This window comes from Medicago sativa, chromosome 6 (assembly GCF_051527215.1).
Source record: "Medicago sativa cultivar Bolivia chromosome 6, Bolivia_mono, whole genome shotgun sequence".
NCBI classification, from domain to species: Eukaryota; Viridiplantae; Streptophyta; class Magnoliopsida; order Fabales; family Fabaceae; genus Medicago; species Medicago sativa.
Window position 1 is genome coordinate 40,444,948 of NC_140754.1, and position 16,310 is coordinate 40,461,257.

The 16,310-nt window shown below is 35.5% G+C and overlaps 1 protein-coding gene across 2 annotated transcripts; it reads right to left on the reverse strand.

The window, feature by feature from the left end:
* Positions 1-6,819: 6,819 nt before the first annotated feature.
* On the reverse strand, positions 6,820-15,747 carry LOC146915124 (uncharacterized). Of its 2 annotated transcripts, XR_015014483.1 has the most exons (3): positions 13,980-15,735; positions 7,439-7,540; positions 6,820-7,320 (listed from the first exon to the last, which is right to left on the reverse strand). XR_015014483.1 is itself a non-coding variant. In XM_085717676.1 (2 exons), the coding sequence occupies exon 1, from the start codon at positions 15,627-15,629 to the stop codon at positions 13,992-13,994; it is 1,638 nt and encodes a 545-aa protein (XP_085573802.1). In that variant the 5' UTR covers positions 15,630-15,747; the 3' UTR covers positions 13,766-13,808; positions 13,980-13,991. The 2 variants fall into 2 exon arrangements, 1 of the variants encoding a protein (XP_085573802.1); XM_085717676.1 differs by lacking the exons at positions 6,820-7,320; positions 7,439-7,540 and adding an exon at positions 13,766-13,808 and having other exon boundaries at positions 13,980-15,747.
* Between the last annotated feature and the right edge of the window lie 563 nt (positions 15,748-16,310).

A 16,310-nucleotide genomic window follows, 5' to 3' on the forward strand; every position in this document is an offset into this window, starting at 1 on the left:
GAATTAGGGTAGAAATTAAACTGAAGGATTATGAGTAAAGTCTAACCCCCTTACCTTAATTCTTCACAATTATCAACTAGGGCTTCACTTTAGCTCCCAAAGCTTGAATCTCTAGCTCCCTCTAGCCTCCTCTAGATCTCCTCTCTTCAAACCCTTTTTCTCCTCTTGTTCTTTCTCTCTCTACCTCTATCTCTTCTCAATTGAAAATGTTGGTAAAAACCTTATTTCTCTACTAACAAGAGTTTATATAGGTTCAACTAATTGGACTCAACTCACAATGTCTTAATGGGTCTAACCCATTTCTATTCTTAACCCAAAATGTTACTACTCACTTAACGGTAAAATGTAACACTAACGGTCACCTACCGGTAATAAAATAATTCACCACAACCCCCTAGCACTTAGTAAAATAATACTAGCTCTCACTAAGCACTAAAAATAATCCTCAACAAAATTACAAAATTACCCCTACTCTCAAAATGACCAAAATACCCCTAAGTCCAAAATGACTAAAATACCCTTCTAACACCAAATTCTACAAATCCCAACCAAAAATACACACAGAGGCAAATAATCACATAAGAGCACATATAGCACACATAAATAAATAATAAAATAAATCTAGCTAAAAATCGGGCTGTTACAATTAGCCTCACTGATTTTTTATGTCCAGATCCGCCCCTGGTTGGAGAGATGAAATAAACTACAATATGGGTTTCAATTTTTTAGATCTGGATTTTATTTTTTTTAGCAGAATTGTGACAGTTGAATTTTGTTAAATTTGGGAATCCCTACCGAATTTTGGGGGTGTAATGATTTCGGATTTTGTTTTGATTGGGAACATGGGTTATGTTGAAAAGATTTTATAAATTGATGATTTAGGGTTTTGTTTTTTACACCTTTATCTTCTTCGGGTCACACCATCACCTTCATCTTCTCTATAATCCATGGCTTCTGAAGCTTTTTCAGTCACAAGCTTCTGGAACAGGATTCGCGATTAAGGGGTTTCAGTACACGAATTGAACAAGATATGAAGGAAACAAAGGAGAAAAACGAAAGAGGAAATCAATTTTGCAGTTTCAGTACACGAATCAAGCAGAACTGGAACATGATTCGCGATTTACGGTTTCAACAACAGAGGAAAACGATTTTGCTGTTTCAACAACAATTGGGACACGATTTTGTGATTTTGAGGTTGAAGAAGAACTGGAAAAGGATAATAACTAATGTTATTTAATTAAATCAGATTAAATGCCACATGGAAATGCCACCTAAGCGTTTTTTTGGACACCTCATAAAAAATGCGACACATCATCATTTTTGGAGGATAAAATGGGAGGTAGGACGAAAAATGCAACATAAATGATAATTGAAGAACAATTTTGTTCTGTTTTAAAGAGGCATGACCAATTTCGTGAGTATGTCAAAATACGAGGACTAAATGTATAATTAAGCCAAAAGAAATACTAACAACTATTTTTAAGAGATTTTTGTTATAAAATCAAATATATTAATAATATTTTAAAAAGTACGTAGTTAACATTTTAAAAGTTAAATGTATAGATAAGGTGTACTTTTGTTGTGATCAAAGGACTTCCTTTATACAACTTATGGAGTAGCTTTGTTGAGAGGAATTACGATCAGAGGACATCAATGTTAAAATCGTCCATTGATAAGAATCTTAATTTTATAACCGTTGGGGTGTAGATCAGTGGTGCACTACTAAGGAAGTTACTCTTCGCCCATCAAATAACACTCACTCTTAACTGAATGAACGAAAGTGCTCAGCGTGAGTTAAGTCATACTCGATACTTTCAGCGTGAGTTAACTCACTCATGTTGTAAACCCAACATGACTTAACTCACGCGGCGTGCTGTTATAGAACAACAACTCAGAAACATAACCATTCACTTTCAAAACTTCCCAAAACATCTCCACGTGCAATTTTTTCTCCTTGAAATACGAATTTCTTCATTCATGCACCATTCAAAGCCAATTTCTCTCAAAACACCCATGATAAATAAATAAATGTAATTCAAATCAGAAAGGAAAACTAACGTCCAAATAGATAATGAGGGTCAACAGCTTTTCACAATCTTAAACAATGCACCACGGTAATATTCAATACTTGCCAACAGTAAAAAAATTAAAGACATCAATAAAAGAAACACACTTAACAAAAGACACAACAATAAAAAAAATTAAGAATACAAAATAGAACTGATAACGAAGAATCAACATACAAAACCATCTTACATGCCCTCTAAAAATGAAGTTCTGAAACCAAACTATATCTCTTCAGTCCTCACTGACACCCTTCTCTAAGGGATTGTGGCTGCAACTATCATTGCTAGTCCCCTAGTCTTGATGAGTAAGGATAGTAAAAACATAGCTACAAATTTTGTTGACCTCTCTCTTTTAAAATTCTATAAAGCTATGTCCTCTTACCCTTAATTTTTCAATGCAATCAGTTCTTTTTCTCCTATACAGACGATTATGGAAACTGCTGTTGGAACATGTGTGGAAATTGAGTAAAAAGACTAAACACAAATTCCCATGTTGGGTAGAACTAGTGTTGTGTGAATTGAAAAAAGTGGAAGTCCCACATCGGATGGAACACACACATCCCATGTTGGGTAGAACTAGTGTTGTGTGAATTGAAAAAAGTGGAAGTCCCACATCGGATGGAACACACACATTAGTAGTGTTTATATAGTGGGGGTGTACCTCTAATTAATGGGGGTACATAAGCACTAGAGAAAAATATATATATTGATATATATTTTATTATTTGGAAATGATAAATTAAATAATTAATTTAATCATTATTAGAAAGTGCTTTCTTAGTCCCCAAGTTTTGCTAAAATATTTTTGTACTAAATATAATATATTTTGGTACTCAATTGAGATATTTTTGTACTAGATCTAATATGTGAATTACTTAATCGCAAAGTAATATGTTACTTGTTCCCAAAGTTTCTCATATTACTTGTTCCCAAAGTTTCTCACTTATTAGTTGTGAATTTTTTCTATAAATAGAGAGCTCACACAGTACATTCCATATACCGAAAAGAATTTCATTGAGTTGTCGGGAATTCTTTTCTTCTCTTCTCCCTCCGACTTGTGTTAACAAGTTTCTTCTACTTCTACTCCTTTCTGTCCCTTTCGGTATCAAATAGAGCGGTTACGTACCGTATCGAGTGGCTTCGATCAATCGATTGAACCATATTTTAAGAGTGTTCTTAAGACCATAGTCCCTTTTTCGGTTTAATGCCCCTTCGGAATTAAGAGTGGTCTTAAGTTCATACTCCCTTCGGAATATAGAGTACTATTAAGATCATAGTCCCTTTTCGTATATCTAATGTCCCGTCGGAATTAAGAATGATCTTAACAGTATATAAATTATTTCAATAATTTTCTATTTAATGAGAAATGGTGGTATCACCATATTTGAGTGGTCGTAGTGCCATATTGATGTTTTGGAGAAGTTAAAGTTAGAATGGTGGTAACACCATATTTGAGTGGTCTCAGCACCATAATAGAATGGTAATAATACCATATTAATTTGAGTGGTTTCAATATTAAAGAGTGGTCTTAGTACCATATTTGAAGGTGTAATTCTCGAACGATTAACTACAGTGCAGTAGTTAATCGAACAGTTGTAGCTGGGCTTGTTTTATCCTGGAGGCGGCGTGGTTGATAGTCTACCTTGCACAACTTTGGGTAGTGCCACGAAACGTCTTAAAGAGAGCGACCTAGTCGTGACTCAACCTAGTAACAACTTCGGTAGATAATAGAATTTGGAAATCCAAATACAATAGTTTGGAAATCCAAAAACAACAACTGCACTATTCGAATTCCCAACTTTGAGCTGGTTTCATCACAAAATATTTGTTATGATACCTGTTGAGCGGAGTTAGTGAGAAAAACTAAAGGATTTCTGAAATGCTTGAGTGAAATTCCACTCAGCTGATCTGTTTATATACACTCTAGAGATTAAATACAATATGGGAGTTACAAGGACGTTAATCAACTTTCTGGTTCCTACATAAATACCAGACTCTTTAGTAGCTCGCATTTTCAAAGCACGCTATTTTCCTACGGGTACATATCTCACGGCTCAGATTGGCCATAATCCTAGTTATGTGTGGCGGAGCATTATGCGTGCCAGATTCATAGTGCATGGAGGTGCAAAGTGGAGTATAGGTTCAGGTGCGTCTATTCCTATTCTAAATGAACCTTGGTTAGTAAATGGGAAATGCATTCGTAGTGATATACCAGGAGCTCATTTTGTTCAAAATTTTAATATCAATAGTTTGATGAATTTATATGATAAAAGTTGGAATGAACACACAGTTAGATAGGTATTTAGTGCAGACACTGCAGACAAGATTCTACAAACGCCTCTTATTTCCCAGTTTGAGGCAGATAGAATTATTTGGAAAGTGGAGAGAAATGGACGCTACTCTGTACGTAGTGCTTACAAATTATGTGTCTCAGAGTTGGTTGATTCCTCTTATCTGTGGCGTCCGGGATATTGGACTGGAATTTGGAATCTCAAGGTTCCCCCGAAGGTAAAAAATTTAATTTGGCGTATTTGTAGGGGTCGTTTACCAACCAGAGTGCGCCTGCTAGACAAAGGTGTCACATGTCCAACAAATTGTGCTAGCTGCGATTCCGAACATGAAGATTTCGCTCATGTATTTTTCTCTTGTCCTTTTGCCATCCAAGTTTGGAACAGAACTGGCCTATGGGGTTCTATCCAACATGCTCTTTCCACTACTATGTCAGCTACAGATGCTATTTTTTCATTACATCTTGTCTGCTTATCTTTCACAACGTCTAACAACTATAATTTGGAGCATTTGGAAACACCGTAATTTTAGAATTTGGGATGATGTAACAGAAACTAGTGCAACAGTTGTGGTGAGAGCTCGAAATATGGTTGTTGACTGGCAACTAGCAAACGAGCCGGATGCTACTGTAACAACTACCCATAACCCGTCTTCTTTGACCCACAGTGGGGGGCCTTCTACTTCGGGAGTACGTAATGGAAGTCATTGGCAGCCTATGTCGGGAAGTTACAAATGCAACTTCGATGCTGCCTTCTCTAATTCCCTCAATCGAATAGGTATTGGTATTTGCATTCGGGAGTCAGATGGTAGCTTTGTGTTGGCAAAAACTGTGACACATCCATGTCTTCTTCCGGTAGATGTTGGTGAAGCGCACAGATTGCACTTAGTTTTGCAATGGTTAAGTGACATGTAGTTTGATAATGTAGATTTTGAAACGGAATCTAAGTTGACGTCTGATGTTTTTCTACCTGACAGGAATGACACGTTCGAATTTTGTTGCATTATTTCTTCTTGTCGTTCTTTGTTTAGTGCTTTATTTTCCAACTCTAGGGTGGAGTTTGTTAGGCGACAAGCTAACGGGGTTGCTCATGCTTTTGCAAGAGAAACCACGTTACTAGCTAGTCCCGCCGTTTGTTATGAAATACCCATTTGTATTGAATCTCTTATTATCAATGAAATGCAATAAGCAAGTTTCCCTAAAAAAAAAAACTCTTTTTTTTTTCCTTCTTATGTGGACACCACTTCACACATTATTATTATTATTATAAAAAAATTATCTCTAACTACTCAACTTCTTAAAAACAATTAAATGTGTAACCATCCCTTCTTTTTTTTTTTTTTTTTAATAAACGTGTAACTAAAAAACAATTTTGAGATATAGAAATTATTATTTTTTAAATAAATTTCATGTCCCTAAATGATAAAGTAAATTTTTATTTATCAGATCATATTTTAAAATCAAGAATATCACACTTTTATTGTTTAATCTGTATTTTTTTTTCACAGGATGCAGATAGATGGTCGTGCCTCTTTTGATAGAGTATGTCTGCAGATTTGTCCTTGTGAGCTTAGCTCAGTTGGTATGGACAATGCATAAAATATGCAAGATCGGGGTTCAAACCCGGCCACCACAAAAAAAAGAGTATGTCATCATGGTGTAGAAACTTCCCAGATTTTGCACATTGCCTAATCTTAATTAATGTCTGATATGTTTTTGACCAGATAATGCATCTATTGACCATCAAGCAAATTTTCTAAAAAAAATTGTCTCAGGCCCCATATTTTGTTAATATGAAAGATATTCAGGTCCAACGTCTTACTTCATCAAGTGGCCAAATAAGAAGAGAACTATATTGTGGAATTAGTTCAACTATGACGCCAAGAATAGTTGATGCATCTCCTCTCCACTTTATCACAAAAAAGGATTATTTGGTCTTATATATACAAACATAAGAACTTGTGAGACTTCTTGGTGGAGATTATAGAAACAGTTTATGTGTTCACAAGTTATTTTCAACATCTATAAGCTCTTAAAAATAACTTATGAAATCAACTTATAACTTATATGAAATCTAATTGAGTTTATGTTATCTTTTCTCAATGGAAATTCATATTGAAACTATAAACTACAAAACTGATACATGCCTTGAGTAATTAATAATTGGAAGAAATGTGATTTCAGTCTTCAATTTTTCACTTTCAAAATTCCTGTTACATATTTTTCTTATTTTAATTTAGTTTTCTATGTTAGTAATGAATTCATCAAAGGCTATTTACATTAATGCTAGTAATGATTAACCTCTCATTCTAAATTAGAGTGATGTAACACTTAACAACTTCAAAAAATGTGGAGTTTAATTTTGATACTTTACATCGTCAACAAATCATAATCAATAATATATGTGACATTAGAAGTAATTATGATTAAAGTTAAATGTTTTAATGATTTGATGATAACAATTCATTGACGGTGTAAAAAACCCTTGCAGTGATGGTGAATATCATTAGCAGACAAATAATTCTTTGTAAGAAACGATGTTTATTCAATAACTTAAAAGACTATTGTAAAAGAAATAAATAATTAGAGGACACAAATATTATTACTCTCTTACTGAAGCTATTGAATTCTAAATATATTGTGTTCCCTTTCATTCAAAACCATTGGAAGCTCTATTTGCAAGCTATCTTTTAATCATGTGGATTAAGAGATGAAGAAAAAAAAAAATCAATATATTAAAGTACATCAAAAAAGAAGAAAACAGAAAAAAAATAATAATAATTTATTTTTCCAATTGACTAGAATGGAAAAACACTCTTCTTTATGTCACCATTGAGATGGTTAGAATGAGTTTGTGTCACTTTTATGTTTTCTGTTTTCCAAGAAGAATCCACTGGTGGAAGTTGGTATTCATCTAGTTTCAATGCCAAAGAAAATTCAGGCAATGTTGGAGCTGTCTACATGATCCTGTTATAAAATATAAAAATATTGTTTTTGTTGGTCCTCTTCTTTTTCATTTACTACAAGAATGGTTATCAAATAGCAGCTAGGAAACAAGATTAGTCATGAACTCCGGAAATTTTACCTTTCGTGAGTGTATAGATCACGGTTTATTCGCACCTTGCTTGAAGTATCCTTAGGAATTTTTTCAGAGAGATATTTCATGGTCCCCTAAAGTGGTGGATTTCTGCATCATGAGTCATGACTGCAAGTTAGATGGGCCATAATACAGTACAAGACCGGCATTATAGTATAGTGTAAGATAAGATACTATTCTCATGATAATTCTCAATGAATCATGATCACTAAATGTCTTGAAAAAATGTTAGAAAATTGCTGTTCACACATTCCATATGGCTGGGACACACATGTAAAATACCCTTTTACCCCTTCGGCAGTTAACTGCCGAGGAATTTGAAATCCGGCTGCAGTTAACTGCCGAGGAATTCCTCGGTAGTTAACTGCCGAGGAAAGCTGTTTCATCAGATGAAACAGTCACCTGCTCCCCCTACACACTATTTTCTCATCACCTTCCATACAACTCCAATCCAACCCAAAATCCTAAATTATTTTTCATCAAATCTTGCTCCAAAATGATTCAAGCATCAAGCATAGGATGATTCAACACACTTTTGACGTAAAAAAACAGGTATTGTGCATTTTATTCGGTTTATTTTTTGGATTTGTAACACTGTCATGGTAGTTTTACAACGTCAGTTACGTAACACTGTCATGGGGAATCTCGGTAGTTTACTGCCGAGGAAAACCTCCGTACCTTACTGCCGAGGAAAACCTCGGTAGTTAACTACCGAGGAACACTTAGGAAAAAATTTTGGAACGAAAAAATGGCAGCTACTGCCATTTTTTCCAAAAATTTTTTTCTTTGTTTTTTTTTTGTTTTTTTTGTTTTAGTTCATTATGGCATTGATGTTTATGCATTAGTAAGTTGTTAATTTATATTTTTGTGTTGTTTAATTATAGTAATGACCGAGAACGCGGAAGATGTTTCGGGAGAGACAAAACGTAATTTTGTCCAAATTTCCGGAGATGTCAAACCGCCTAAGGTTGAAGTCAAACCAAACATTGATGGAGCTTCCGTCCATGTTGAAGCTTCTAAATATGTTAGCCCCGGTGTCGTCCCACTTCAAGCCCACGAAGTGGACACGACTAGGTTTTTTTCTGACGACATTAAGTTTCAAGATAGAGAAGAATTGCTTGGGTGGGTACGGTGTCAAGCAAATAAGGCGGAATTTACAATTGTTACACAAAGATCAAGCTTGATCCATCCAATATTGCGCCTAGTGTGTGAAAGGAGTGGAGCTCACAAAGTGCCTAAAAAAAAACCAAAGCATGCGACAACGGGCTCAAGAAAATGCGGGTGCTTGTTCATGATTAGTGGATATCAAAGTACGCAAACAAAGGAATGGGGATTGAATATTCTTAATGGAGTTCACAACCATGCGATGGAGCCGGCTTTAGAAGGACACATTCTTGCCGGTAGATTAAAGGAGGATGACAAGAAGATTGTACATGACTTGACCAAGAACAAGATGCTTCCAAGAAATATTTTGATACACTTGAAGAACAAAAGACCACATTGCATGACAAATGTGAAGCAAGTGTACAATGAACGTCAAAAAATATGGAAGGCAAATAGAGGTGACAAGAAGCCGTTGCAATATCTAATCTCGAAGTTGGAGGAGCACAACTATACTTATTACACAAGAACACATGGTGAAAGTAATACAATCGAAGATATCTTTTGGGCTCACCTAACATCCGTTAAGTTGTTTAACAATTTTCCAACGGTTTTGGTTATGGACTCCACCTACAAAACCAACTTGTATAAGATGCCAATGTTTGAGGTAGTTGGGGTAACTTCGACCGATTTGACATATTCGGTTGGGTTTGGATTCTTGATGCATGAGAAAAAGGAAAACTTTGTTTGGGTTTTAAAAATGTTGCGTAAACTTCTTACTTCAAAGATGAATATGCCTAAGGTGATTGTTACCGACAGAGATGGGTCTTTGATGAAAGCGGTTGGAATTGTTTTCCCGGAAAGTTATGGTATGAATTGTTACTTTCATGTGCAAGCAAATGTTAAACAAAGGTGCGTCTTAGATTGTAAATATCCTATGGGAAAAAAGGATGGGAAAGAGGTGAGTAATCGCGATGTTGTCAAGAAGATCATGAGGGCATGGAAAGATATGGTTGAATCGTCCACTCAAGAGTTATATGCAAATGCATTAGTGGAGTTCCAAGATGCTTGTAGTGATTTCCCACCTTTCCTAGCCTATGCCATGACCACCTTGAATGAAGTGAAGGAGAAAATAGTGAGGGTATGGACAGACCGTGTGTTGCATCTTGGTTGTAGATCCACCAATAGGGTAGAATCGGCTCATGCTTTGGTGAAGAAATATTTAGACAATAGTGTGGGTGATTTGGGTACTTGTTGGGAGAAAATACATAACATGTTGTTGCTTCAACACACTGCGATACAAACAGCCTTTGGTCAGAGCGTTACCGTGTTGGAACATAGATTCAAAGATGTCACTTTGTACTCCGGCTTAGGTGGTCATGTGTCTAGATATGCTTTGGACAACATTGCTATGGAAGAGTCACGTTGTAGGGAAACGTTGTGCATGAACAAGGAAATTTGTGGTTGTGTTCAAAGGACATCTTACGGCTTACCATGTGCATGCGAAATTGCAACTAAACTCCTTGAAGAAAAGCCAATTTTACTGGATGAGATACACCACCATTGGCAAAGGTTACGCATGGGAGAAGAAAGTAATGAACTTGGTTTTTCGGTGGATGATGAGTTGAAGGGTATTGTAGAACGTCTCAAGAAACTCCCTTTCCAAATGAAGCTTGAAGTCAAGGAGGCTTTGCGGCAATTGGCATTTCCTGAAACCACCATGATGTCTCCACCACCACAAAAAGCAACAACCAAGGGAGCCAAGAAAAAAGTGGACATTACGAGGTCTAAAGGAAGAATTACATCCACTAGCCGGATCCCTTCTTCTTGGGAGGTTGTTGATTCCCAAAATCCGGATAGTCAACTGTCACCATCACCAACAACATCATCATATAAAAGGAAAAAAGGTGCTCGTCTTGGTAAAGCACCAATTTCCCCACTTCCACCACCTTCTCGGTATCCAAAGCCTAAGGCTATCCCGGTTATGAGGCCTATTGATTATATGCCACGCTTCATGCTTCCATTTATTGAAAAAGTGGTGGATGTTATTGGCGATGGACATTGTGGATTCCGGGCTATAGCCGAGTTCATGGGCTTAACCGAACAAAATCATCTCATGATTCGTACACATCTTATTCAAGAATTAAAAGATCATAGAGATGATTATGTTGAAGTATTTGCGGGTGAGGATCGTTATAACTACATTTTAAATGACTTACATCCTCCCGCAAATACAAAAAGTTGTGCACATCTTGTTGATAAGTGGTTGACTTTTCCGGACATGGGGCACATTGTTGCCAATTATTACAAAAGGTGTGTGGTTGTGTTGACAAATCTTGAACTTGGTAACTCGGAATCTTTTTTTCCACTAAGAGGGCCACCACCGCCGGGTAAGCAAAAAACTCCCATTATGTGCCTTGGGGTAATTCCTAATCACTTTGTGCTTATTTACTTGAGGAATGGTTGTCCACTACCTCCATCATCTACGGAGTGGCACAATCACAAGAAACAAGATGCATTGACTTGGGAAGATGAGTATTTGGATCAACATGAGTTGTTCCGAAAGCTCATGGCTATTGAAAGTGGAAACAAACCGCCAAAACCAGAAAAGGAATCAAACAAAGCGGCGCCTATTTTGTTGGACACTCCCAAAAAACCAAAGCAACAATTTGAAGTTATTGCGGAAGATGAGGAAGATTTTATGTCACTTGATCTTCTCCAATCACTTGGCAATTATCTAGGGATTTTTTTGTCGGTGTTAGTCCTTTTTTTTGGTAGAAATTACACCGACGTATATTTTGGGGTCAAAATTGTAATGCCAATTTTTTGTGGCCAATATATAAGTAACATTATGTAAATGATATTGATATATATGATAATATGACTTTTATTGACTTGAAACTAGTGCAATACTTATTTATAGCTTATTAATGTTTACGCATTTGATTTATTCGTTATTACATTCCATTTAATTTTGTTCTAATCTATGATTATTTTTTTAAAGCTTTTGTCAAGTGAAACATGTCAGAGGTTGCAAGAATTGAAGGTCGTGTTAGGTATTGCGCGTTTAAAAAGACGGTTAAGGTTATGATAACACCGACGGACTCTATTGATGATTTGAAGACACAACTTAACACTTATTTTGAGCATCTTGGTGAAAATCAATATACACGTCAATTGTCTGCTCTAATGCCAATGATAGACCTAGGAGAAGATAGAGATGAATTCGCATGGAAAACGGCAAGCTATATGCCTTGGCTTATTAAAGACGATAGCGACGTCGGATTTATGTTTAGGAATATGGTGGAAAATAATGTATTATATATATATATGTTCGTTCCATATGCAATTGTAATGAATGTAAGTAGGGATTTAATTTAATGATGTGTAATGATGTGTAATGACTTGTAATGTGTTGTTTGATTATGGACACTATGTTCCGTTTTGATGAATTTCAAACTTTTGTGTGGTTTGAACCAAATGTCGGTTTGATTTAATTATGGACATATGTAAAAGATATTGTATTTTTCTTGTTTATGACCGAGTTTCATTGTTGTATAATTTGAATTGCATATGGAAATGCTCTGGTAAAATTACAGGTAAAAACTGGCCGAAAAATGGCTTGGAAATGCTTAGCATTAATGCAGAACCTGCTGTCTGCATAAATGCTTTCCTCGGGAGTTAACTACCGAGGAATTCCTCGGCAGTTAACTGCAGCCGGAATTCAAATTCCTCGGCAGTTAACTGCCGAGGGGGCAAATGGTTATAATAATTATTGGAATTTAGGCAGAATTGCAGTTATTGAAGAGAGGGAAGCATAGAGGGTCAGTCATTAAGAAGAGAATTTCAGTTATAAAAGAGGGGAGAGTCTAGAGGTGAGGCATTCAGAAAGTTTGCTATTAGTTGTTTAGGAGAGAAGTTCTCTCTGGTCTAGGAGCTTAGCTCTGGTAGGAGTTCTCAGAACTCTGGTTTATCCTTTCCATTTCCTGTTTTCATCTTTGTAAGAGCTTTGAGCTCATCATTTTCCAGTTAAATAAATACAATATTACCTTCAAATTTCGGGGTTCTATCATAACATGTCTCGACTGAGGCTTCATATCCGTTTCTGAGGCAAAGTGCAGTTCATATGTATCATAAAACGAAATAGGTAGAGGAAAAGCATAAACTAAATGGGAACTTGATAGGGACACAAGGATTTTGGGTCAGCAAAGTGGACCCAAGGTGTTGAAAATTTATGTGTGGAAAAGGAAGTAATAAGACTGCTGATGTGGCAGTAGAGTCAGTGGAGGGTTTTGATGTAACAAATTATGTTATAAAGTTGTGGGAAGGGGGTAGAGAGAGATTATGATTATGTAGAAGTGAAGTTTCTGTTGTAGGCAGAGAATTATATCTCTCTGTGGAGCTCAGCTCTGTGGGTGGATTAGGGGCATTGTTCCTATCTGCATTTACCAATTTCCTTTTTATAATATCAAATATTTCTCAGCATTTGTGTTTATTCTCTAATTATATAACTTCTTGGTGTTGAGGTCTGCATCAGAACTCAAGAAGCATAACCACATTACTACTATTGTTTATCGTTGCAAAACTGATATATGCATCTAAACCAATCTAGAAGCATAGCCACATTCTTTAAGAAAGGCAACACTAGTTGCAAACAACAACATTCAATAATTTTTTCTACAAGAAAGTCGATTGAGAACTAAAAAAGGTTGCCAATTTTGTTAGTCAATGCAGTGAAAGGGCTCAGTCGAGGTAGAGCCGTGAAGATAAAACCACTGTGATCCCAACTCAAGCCTGTACCTTCACTGTTCCAGATGTATAATCACATTCTTCAATCACCAATAAGAAATTATGTCTCAACACTGAAAAATTAGAATTATGCAGCAAAAGAGATTCTATGGGGACAACAATATTTGAAGATCTTTCTAGCACTCAGTACTTCTTTCAAGGCCTATTTAAGTTGACTATGAAGCTGAAATGGGGTCTTACATACTCACTATGCAGCAATGTAATTTAGCTAAACGAGCACACCAAGTCCATCTTCCCCATATGCTGGCTATAAAAACATTTGTTAAGGCAGCCGTTCCATCGAAATTAGTCTATAAAACAGTTTGGATCATTCAAAGTTTCACTCAAGATAAATAAATGTAATTCAAAGCAGAAAGGTATACTAACATCCAAATCTGCAGATAAGAGGGTGAACAACTTTCATAATTGATTGATGGAACTCTCAATGAGGTAATATAATATAGAGAAACTGAAATAGAAGATATACGAGAAGTATAAAGGTTTTGCTAAACACAGTTCACAAAAACAATAAAAAAAGTGGCTTTTCAACTACCAGAGACAAGTACATAAAATGAAATGATGATATCAAATTCAAATATAAATACAAATAAAACAATTATTATATAGCAAAACATTTTACCTAGTTTCAGTCTTACAATAGACCTCTTGTAATCATTTCACGAAGAAGTTTCTCTGCCATATCATTTTCATCTTTTTCGAACAGGGAAAGGATAATTATTTCATAAGTTTTAGCATCTGGAATGCATCCATTCTCTTCCATTTTTGACAGGAAGGCCAACGCTTCATCAAACAAGCCCTTGTCACAAAACCCTTGGATCATAACGGTATATGCACAGACATCAAGATTGTAGCCTTTGACCAAAAGATCTTCAAAAACTATCCGTGCATCCTCTAGTCTTCCATTTTTGCATAGTCCATCAACAAGGGTTGTGTATGTACACATATCTGGCTGAATACCTTCGTCTTTCAACTTCGTTAACAACACAATTGCCTTGTCAACCTGATGGTTTTTGCATAAAGCATCCAATATAGAACTGTAAGTAATTATATCAGGTGGTACACCTCTATCATGCATCTCATCGACTAGCTTCAAAGCATAAGATATTTTCCCCGATTTACACAAACCATCAATAAGGGAACTGTAAGTTACCACATTAGGAATAATTTGTTTGATATGCATTTCTTTAAAGAGATTCATGGCTTCATCGACCTTCTTAATCTTACAAAACCCATTAATCATTATATTGTAGCTTGGAACATTAGTCATTCCCTTTGAGGCCATAGTGTTGAATATACCCTTAGCCTTATTCACTTCTTTAACTAGGCAATATCCATCCATTAAAGAGTTATAAGTGACAACACCAGGTTTAATGCCTTGTTTCATCATTATAGCTAACGCATTTTTAGCTTCTTTCACTCTTCCTTCCTTACAAAATCCATCAACCATTATACTAAAGGTATACACATTTGGATTGATGTTTTCCAATATCATTTTATTAAAACAATCAATTGCGGCTTTCATTTTACCAACAATGCAAAAGCCACTAATTAAAGCACTGTAAGTAACAACATCAGGAGAAATTCTCTTAGAAACCATTTCAGAATATAAATCAAAAGCATCATTAACATGTTTATCTTTACACATACCATCAATAACCGTATTGTACATTACCGCATTAAGCTGAACCAATTTACCATCAACTCGTCTGAGCAAGTCAAGGGCTGCTCTTGTTTCTCCTACCTTACATAAGCCATTGATCAAGGTCCCATAGCTAATTTGGTTCAATTGAAATCCAAGCCCTACCACCTTATCATGAAAGTGCAATGCTTGATGGATCTGACCTTTGAGACAGAGACCCTTGATGATTGTAGTGAAGGTTATTGTATTGGGATGATAACCCATTTTGAGAATCTTAGCCAAAACAGAAAAAGCAAAAGGGATAAGACCCAATTGACAGAAACAATTGATGAGGATGTTGCAATTGACTAAGTCAAGGTTAATTCCCTTAAATTCCATTTGATGAGAAAGGGAAAAAACATTGTGGTAATGTTTGGATTTGACAAGGGAACCTAAAATCTTATTGAATTCGATTGTGGGTGGAGTTGGATTCTGACGAAGCAGGCGATTGAACAATGAAACAGCATCATCAACATTATGGAACTGAGGGGATAAGGTTGAAGAGGAATGGGTGTTTTTTAGAAATTGAAAAGAATGAAACTTTTTTGGAAAAACAGAGTACCTCGGCAACATCGAAAAAGAATGAAACATTGTTGGATCTCTGTAGTTAGGTTTTCGGCAAATGATTATTCAAAAAAAAAAAAAAAAAAAAGGTTTTCGGCAAATGAAACTGTTGGATCTGTAATTGTCTTCAAGTCACTTACTTCCCCCGTTTCAAAATATAACCAAATGTATGTGGTCCGTATTATGAACCACATACATCATTAAATGAATAAACTTAAAAAGTGAATTTTGTTAATATTTTGACATGGAGGGAGTAATTGTTTTATGTTTTTTGTTATACGGTAAGCTATGAAGCTCATATACATATGCATGATTCATGATACGATACGGATACGATACAGCACCAACACGTCGATATAATTTTTTTTTAGAATTCAAGATATGATACCGCTGAGATACTTCAATAAAAAATTAAATTTAAACTACATATTAAAACTCAAAATGCAAAATATGGACTAAAACTCAAAAGTAAAAAAATTGACGAAAAACCTAGACCAAACAGACATAGAAAAATCATAAGGCACACCAATGAAATTGCCTTCACAGAACAATCAACAATAACATCGTTCTCAAACAAACACAAACTGCAGCAGCAACAATAGAAATATAAATGTAAGTAATATTGATAACAAAGAAAGCGACAATTAGTCGATTACATATATGATATATCCTAAATAGAAAACATCATTACTTAATCAATTACATATA

What these genes read in the sequence shown, in the direction of transcription:
- LOC146915124 (XM_085717676.1), bottom strand. Translation starts at nt 15,629, where the DNA reads ATGTTTCATTCTTTTTCGATGTTGCCGAGGTACTCTGTTTTTCCAAAA.